General features: G+C 48.1%; 1 protein-coding gene across 1 annotated transcript; it reads right to left on the reverse strand.

Moving 5' to 3' along the window:
* Positions 1 to 503: 503 nt before the first annotated feature.
* LOC139068953 (uncharacterized) lies at positions 504 to 7,454 on the reverse strand. Its single transcript, XM_070549799.1, has 9 exons — positions 7,180 to 7,454; positions 6,662 to 7,098; positions 4,927 to 6,542; positions 3,456 to 4,350; positions 1,798 to 1,908; positions 1,675 to 1,677; positions 1,231 to 1,309; positions 979 to 1,136; positions 504 to 589 (listed from the first exon to the last, which is right to left on the reverse strand). The coding sequence occupies exons 1-9, from the start codon at positions 7,452 to 7,454 to the stop codon at positions 504 to 506; spliced, it is 3,660 nt and encodes a 1,219-aa protein (XP_070405900.1).
* Between the last annotated feature and the right edge of the window lie 1,053 nt (positions 7,455 to 8,507).

Below are 8,507 nucleotides of genomic sequence, written 5' to 3' on the forward strand. Positions count from 1 at the left end.
TTCGGAAAATGGATGGATGGATGGAAGTTAGTCATTGTTTACTCTCATACACATCACAGAAGGTTAAAGATTCTTATTCACAGTGTTAAGAATCTTGTATCTGAAGGAAGGCGTGGTTTTCTGAGGGATGTTGGTAAATATTCAGAAATGTGTCAAATTTTGATTGGCCAAACTTGGCCAGAAATCATAACAAAGTAGTTTAATAAAACAAGAATTACTTCCCGATTAATTCAGTTTCTCGCTGACCCTCGGACCGGCCACATCGGTAAAGAAGCATTTTTGAAACCATCTTCTACTTTGACCTCCTGTCAAAGCCTCTCTGCAATGCTGCGGCTCATACCCATCGACATATATACACTTATACCAGACAACCGGCTCTCTAAGAGCCAAGCAAACATCAATCTTAGATGCAAATAAGCATTCCAGCTTCATGCCTTCACCTGGAGGAATCGCAAATTGGACGGGTCCTATCGGAACTGTCTACGGGTTCCGGATATCAGAGTTCACTCCACCGGCAGTGACCAGCACGAGCCCCCGGATCGAACGAGAACCTCCACACCAAGGGTGCGTAGACTTGGCATGTCTGATGCTGTTTATGAATAAACAACTCTAGTTTAGAACCAAACAACAAATTATTTTACACCCAGATTTCACAATTTCTCTCAGATACAAAAAACGGTTGCTTCAACATCTAGCTTCCATCACAACCCCTCACATCCACCACATCACATCTCATTACTCATATCTTGTCATGTATAAATTATTAGTTTAAGAAAAGAACTAAATTCATTTTATAAACTATGTACTTGACTCTGTCTGAATTAATACAAAGTGTGTTTATGGTTCCTAAAGAAGCAAAGAACCCTAGATTCTTCTGATTAAACATTCAAAGTTCAATCAGATTGATATTTCATATTTATATGGAATAATCACGTCTTATTGGTCATAATTAATAAGTTTTAATTGCTACACCCTGACCAGTTGAAAAGGAAGAGCCAAACTCGAAGCCAGCATGAGGAGGGGGAGCCAAGATGTTGACCAGTTTGGCGTGGGGGAGCCATGACTGTGACCAGTGGAATATGAGGAGACAAACTAGAGACCAGCAGGAGGAGGAGGAGCCAAGACTGTAGCTCACTCTACAGATGCACAATTCTTACACTATCTACGTACATTGTTCTAAAGATGACTTGTGCTGTGTTTACGAATAAAACAACCTTCATATTGTTTGACTCTGGGAGGAAACCAAGGCCGGCATGGGGAATCAAAGCCGAAACCTCCTGCTGTAAAACCAGTGATGCTAACGAACTGCCTGCACAAGATACATAATGACCTTTTTCTAACCAGAGACATGATGGCAGCCATATCATTCCATGAAATGAAAGTTGATCATTGTTGTGTCTGAATTCATGATGTAACAGAAGCAGTCCTCACATCAACGGCTGACTGAGCTGTAGCCATTTTGTTTGTTGGTGTTCATTAGTGGTAACAGTCAGTGGTAAACTAGGTTGTACCAAAAATTAAACCGCCACTGGTCTAACAAAGACCCTCTGGGGGTTTGATCTAAATCTGTGCAGTGGTTCCGGAGTTCTTTTTATTTTTTTTTATTAACAAATAAACAAACATTGATCACAACCAAAAATCAACGGATCAAAATCTTGCCAAGTATAAAAATACAGTCTGTGAGCACAACAAGATTAAGATCAGTGCCGAGGGTCAGATGGTTTTGTGTTTGAAGATTGCTGGTCATCACATGTCACGGTGGCAACATGAGACGTTGTCTCCATGACATTCACAAACAGAACAAGTCGATCTGTCCTCCGGTAAGGATGACCCAGAGGACGGGTCTGGCAACAAGTATGTCTCTGTGTGTGTTCAGACTGTTGTCCTTCTGGAACCCCTCCCCTCCCACTGGGACACAGGAGGACTGACTCTGACTTCATGAGTTCTTCATGAGGTTCTTGTTTGAGTCTTCATGTGATTTTTATTGGACAGGAACCAGTGATGTTAAAGATGAACCAGAAGCCATTTTAAAGGTCTTGTTCGCTAAGAAACAACAAAGTTTTTTTTTGATATCCAGTGACTCTGAGTAGTGAATGCTGAACGTGAACATTTTATTCAATCCCCATGTTCTGCATTAGCAGCAGACAAATCTAGACCAAAAAAAATGGGGTCAGAAAAAGACAATCTCTTCAACAGCACAGGAAATTCTAGTATTCATGGCCCCGCCTACATTGGCCCCACCCAATGAAGACCATGTTTATTTAGCGGCCAGGAAAGGACAGAGCGTGTCTCAGATAAAAGAAGCTAAATACGCGATGATGTGACGAAGCGGAACACCAAGATGGTGGCAGTTTGTTTGAAATGACTTTAGCATCAACTTTGGACAATTTAGACTTTGGCTTTTCTTTGAATCAAGAGCAAATAGAGGTACTTAAGTCCCTTATTCACAAAAAATATGTATTTGTGCCTTCCTGGACAGTCTATGACGGACTATCCCATTGACTGGCATCCGTAGTGGTGAGTACATCACGCTGTTTGTTGTTCAGTAGCATAGAGCAGTGGTTCCCAAACTTATTTAGCCGCGCACCCCCTTCTATGTCCCGACCATGTTGACGCACCCCCCAGCCCCACATAAGGACATGGCTATATATTATATATATATATATATATATATATATATATATATATATATATATATATATATATATATGTATATGTATATATCAGACGTCACGCTAAACCAGGGGTCGGCAACCTGTTCCCATCAAAGAGCCATTATTACCCGTTTCCCACAGTAAAGAAAACACTGCAGCAGCCGCGGTGTTGTGGGCGGGGCCTACCCTCAGACAGCAGAGTGCTGCTCACAACAGGTGACAGCAGCCGGTACCGGTCGCTCGTGTACGTCAAAGCTATCTTTCATAAGAAGATAATCAATAAAACGATTTATATAAAGTGGATCCAGAAGTTGTGGCCCATCTCTGCCTACAATATTTTGATATTTTTCACCCTGTTGGTTGTTTTACTGAGCAGGTGCCACTTTTGTCATACATTTCTTTTTAAAACATGTTTAGACTGTTCAGAATACAAATCCAGGCTCTGTCACGTTTGATTGTTGTTCAACTTTGTAGGTGGGGAAGGTCAGAAAAGGATCCGATCATTTTGTTTTTCCCTCATTTACAGCGACGGAGATAACGGTGCAGTGCGCCTGGCTCTGGTGTTAATCAAGTTAAATTTGTAACAATTTTCACAAGAAAACAGAACAGTTAAAAGCAGGGCTTGTGTTGACCGGACAGTTCCTGTACTTGGCCGTTTATTTTGACGGAGAAAGAATAGAAAGAATTACCCCGACGCATGCAGACGAACTGACACTTTATTCGTTTCGCAAATCGCAGGTGTAGCTAAATCACTCAAGAAAATATTTCCTTCTGAATGTGACAGTGTGAGTGTCCTGTCACAATGTCCCGGCTGCTTCATTAAGGCAGACTCAAAGTTAGGGCCTTGATCCGAATGGAAACGGGCTGGGCAGCCAAAAGGTTGAATTACATGCGTCCACAGAGCCCTCACTGTGGTCTGCGCCGTCTGATCTCTAGTAGGGATGGCCCAAGCAAACCGGGTGAACAGATCTGTAGCAACAAGTATGTTTTGGAAAACATCAGTAGGCCGACCAAGCGATAAGAAGTCTAACCCTATCACTTCTAAGGGGTAGGACACCACCACAGGGTTCAAAGGAGCCCTCAATTCTACCTTCTCTCTCTGTAAACTACAGGCGACACAACCCTGATGGTAACGACGTACCTCCCCCTCTTGGTCTGGCCAGTAGAACTTTTGTCTGACCCGGGCCAGGGTCCGGTCCACACCAGCATGGGCAGCTGCCTCGTGGATTCTCATCCAAACCTCTCTATGTCGAGAGCTGGGACATACAATCTGGTAGTGCTCCTCATTGGTGCGGGGCTCGATCACCCTCCGGCACAGTAAATTGCCCTTATTCACAAGCCTCTTCTGTTGTTGTAGCAACTTCTGGGCCGTGCGGGACATAGCTTGTCGCTCTGCTCTCGAGGGTCTCGTTTGTCGGTCCACGTACTCTTTAACCAGCCGGATATCCGGGTCATTGGCTTGAGCCAGCTCCCATTCACCATCAGCCCAATCTTCACTTCCCCCATCAGGGGCGAGCTCCACGGCTGCCGAAAATGCAGCCTCCGCATCGGAGGGTTCATCATCCGAGGTGGGCACTGGGAACCTGGACAAGGCATCAGCATTCGTGTTGCTTTTCCCGGGACGATACTTGATGCTGTAGTTAAAAGAGGCAAGCTGAGCAACCCAGCGCTGTTCCGTTGCCCCCAGGCGGGCTGTCTGCAGATGGGCAACAGGATTATTGTCAGTATATACCAAGAACGTTGCACCAGTCAAATAATCCTTAAACTTCTCGGTTACTGCCCACTTGAGTGCCAAAAGCTCCAATTTGAAGGAGCTATAGTTCGCGTCATTACGCTCAGCTGGGTGCAAGCTACGGCTAGCATAGGCTATGACACGTTCCTGCCCCGTTTGTACTTGAGCCAGCACTGCTCCCAGCCCCTGGTTACTTGCATCTGTGTACAAAATGAATGGCAACGAATAATCAGCGTATGCCAGGACTGGGGCCTGGATAAGCGCTGTCTTCAGTGCGTCAAAGGCCACTTGGTGCTCAGGGGACCATCGTACTGCCCGGGTCTCCGTCCCCTTGTTAATAGGGGCGCCAGCGAGCAGTGCATTCAGCGGCCGGGCAATTTTTGCAAATACCGCTACAAAGCGTCTGTAGTAGCCGGCCAGTCCCAAAAAGGCCCGCACTTGTCGCACAGTAGAGGGGGGCGGCCAATCCCTCACCGACGAGATCTTATCTGGGTCAGGTCTTACCCCTCTTTGATCTACCACGTGGCCCAAAAATTTCACCTCACGTTGCAGTAGTTTACACTTGTCCAGCCGTAGCTTCAATCCGTGCTGCCACAGCCTTTGGAGTACCCCGTCCAGATGCTGTAGGTGAGAGGAGAAATCGGGTGAGTAAATAATGATGTCATCCAAGTACACCAACAGTGACTCTGCCATCTGACCACTTAAACACTGCTGCATAAGTCGCTGGAAAGTGGCGGGGGCATTACACAATCCGAACGGCATGCGTTCAAATTCAAACAACCCAAGTGGAGTGGTAAAAGCAGTCTTCTCCCTGTCCTGAGGATCCATTTCGACCTGCCAGTACCCACTGGCCAGGTCAAGGGTAGAAAACCACTCTGCTCGGTTCAGACTGGTCAGAGTCTCCTCTATCCTAGGCAAAGGAAAGGCATCTTTATGAGTTACTGCGTTCAATTTCCTATAATGGACACAGAATCTCCAACTGTTGTCCTTTTTCTTCACCAGGACTATGGGTGCAGCCCAGGGGCTACAGCTCTCTCTAATCACTCCTCTCTCCAGCATATCTGACAACAGGGATTTCACCTCTCTGTACATGAGGGGAGGGAGAGGTCGATATCGCTCCCTAATAGGTGCTGCCCCACCAGTGTGGATTTGATGTTTTACGGCCTCTGTCCGCCCAAAGTCTTCATCATGCTTCGCAAAAACTTTTTCCCACTTCTGCAGCAAGGCACACAGCTCCTCCTGTTGAGCTTCAGACAAATCTGGCCGGTTAGTTAGATCTCTCACCTTTTGTGGAAGCTCACTTTGTTCTGTAGGCACTGCTGCATCCACCAATGCCACTTCAACCGCTCCGTCCTCCTCCAGGGACAGGCTCAGATCACGAGGTCCATGAACATCCGTCTCATCCATGTGGTACAGCTTTCCCAGCTTCTCGTACCGGCCAATAGACAGGCTGTAAGGGTGGGGGTTGCAAACACGCACCGGAATTCTGCCATTTCTTACAATGGCCAGTGTCCTGGCCACGCCCACCTTACTGGTCTCTGATGTCGGGTCTAACAGGGCACAGTAGTCTGCTCCTCGCGGGCCCCTCCGCACCCGGCCAAAAACCAACATCTCACTTCTCGGTGGGACCCTTATAGGGCCCCGACGGGCCAGCCGCACAAATCCAAGCAGCCCTTCCTCGGCCACAGTAGCTTCAATACGCCTGCAGGTTGCAAAGGCATCCTTCCAGGCCTTCTGATGCTTTATCGGTGATGGGCATGGGGCAGCCGCTGCAGAACTCTTAAACAGGGCCTTCCAGCAAGCAGTCACAATGTTCATGCCTATAATGAGCGGGTGTGTACAATGTTCATCCTTAACAATAATAACGCCCCGCCCAGGTATGCTAATGCCCTCCACTTCAAAGTCCAACACTGCATAGCCAGTATAGGGCATCTCTAATCTATTGGCTGCTCTCAATTGGAAGAATACAGGGGTCTTCTCAGGTTTAATTCCAGTAAAATATTTTTCTAGGAGACTCTGTTGCATTAAAGTTACTTGGGAACCCGTATCCAGCAACCCCTGGAGCTGGACTCCCTCAATGGTCACCCCTATGGTAGGACTTTGTCCAACAAACGTCTCAGTGGCCCCTTTTCCCTCTGGTGGTGAATCAGCCACCCCTGCCCCCCGGACCTCAGCAGCAGGGATGGTTAGTTTAAAGGAGGCGGTGAAGCATTTGGCTCCCTACAGAACCTGGCTATGTGGCCTGGACATCTACATATGTGGCAGATTGGTCGACCTTGTGCATCCCGGTTGTTGGCATAGGACGTGGACCGCCGCCTCTCCCTCTCAAACCTTGAGGGTTGTGGAGCAACTGCTGCGGGTTGGAGAAGTGATTTAACCTCCCTCACCAATTCCTGGGTAAGCTCTCCCATCTGCGCCTTCACGTCCTCCATAATCTCCCTCTTTAGGGCCTCCTTCCAGCCAGGTCCCTGTGTTGATTTGGGGGAAGCACATGGGTTACTCACAGCTGAACATGTCGCCTCAGTCGGCGTGTTTCCGTACTCTGCATCAAGTAATAGTGCCTCCTGACGGATAGCAGCAAAATCCCCCTCAGGGTTACGGCGAGCATAAACCTTTAAGGCCTGGGCCAGGGGACCCTCCTGTAACCCCAACAACAGCTGGTCCCGTAAGGCTACATCTGAGGGGGAGTCGTCGGGGTCATGTCGCCGCAACCTACAATGTAGCTCGCGCAACCTCAAAATAAAAGAAGATACAGTCTCACTTGGCTTCTGGGTGCAACCGAAAAACTGAGACCTTAACACCGCGGTTGGAGTGCGGTCTCCATACAAGGAATCTAAATAGTTAAGGATTTTACGGACTTGATCTTTTTCCTTCTCTTCCAAAACACTGACCTGACGTTTGGCTTCCCCAGCCAGCGCCCCCAATACAATATCAACCTTCCTGGGTTCTGCCAACTCCTGTGTCCCTAGCAACCCGGTTATCTGTTCCTTCCAGTCACAGTATTTTAAGTCCTCCCCATGTCCTTTAAATTTTGGAAGCCAAGGGGCCCCTGGGTAAACAGGCATCATCATGGCTAATTTATTTGGCTCCAACAGCCGCTCCCAAAGCCTGGATCCTGCCAACAACGCCAAATGTGGCACCTTCCTACCGGGTGGGTGGGCTATATTATATATCTACCAAATACAAAATCCCACCCAAGGATTACACCAGGTAAATTGAGAGCGTCTGCCAGAGATCAAAGGAATCAGCCATTAACCACCGCACCGGGGTTTATTGAAAATTCTAATTAAAACATCATTTAAGAAAACCAGGTTAGGACAGTCACTATAAACGGTTGTCAGAACTGGGCCGGAGAGTCTGCAGCCTTATCTGGACGCTGCGGGGCAGATTCCTCCTCCTTGGGGACGCTTGTCTGCCGCGCTGCCGGTTTCCTCTTCCCTCGATAGCTCGCCTCCTCCTTCAAGACGCGCGTCTGCCGCACCGCCGTTTCCCTCGATCGGCCGCTTCCTCTTGCAGATCAGTCACTGGCTCGGCCGCGTCACCGCGCCACGCTGTCGTCCTCCTCTGTCGCGGGTCCACCTGTCAGTGAATTTAACGGCAGTCACTGCTCGATCACACACCGCGGGTCACACCTTGTCACAGGGCCGCTACTCACATGCCAGGGCAGAGGAATACCCTGCCCACATCTCCATGAAGCCTCGTCACAGACGATCGGTGTCCTTTCACCCGGCGATTCTCTGCTTGCTGCCACCGTCTCCACCAAAAAACAGACGCTCCTTATCTGCCACCGGTGCAGATAATTGCTCCGGTCCGGATGTCATCTGTCCAAGCTCATCAAAGTAAAATCACACACCCTCCCAGTTTCCTGGGTTCCCCAAAATAAACGCATTCCATGCACTAAACTAAATAAAAAAGAATACACACTAAAAACACACCACACTAGAAGGAAAACCACAATAAAACAGACTTTGCCCGTATGACATGAACATCTGAGCTGGACACCGCTCAGCGCAGCTCACTGTCAGCGTGTACATAAGGTGCACTGCGAGCTGAATATGTGGAGAGGGGCTTGGAGCGCGTCGCAGAACCAGAGCGCATGCGGGAAGATTCCTTCCACTGAA

The sequence above is a fragment of the Nothobranchius furzeri genome, chromosome 3 (genome assembly GCF_043380555.1).
Source record: "Nothobranchius furzeri strain GRZ-AD chromosome 3, NfurGRZ-RIMD1, whole genome shotgun sequence".
Lineage (NCBI taxonomy): Eukaryota > Metazoa > Chordata > Actinopteri > Cyprinodontiformes > Nothobranchiidae > Nothobranchius > Nothobranchius furzeri.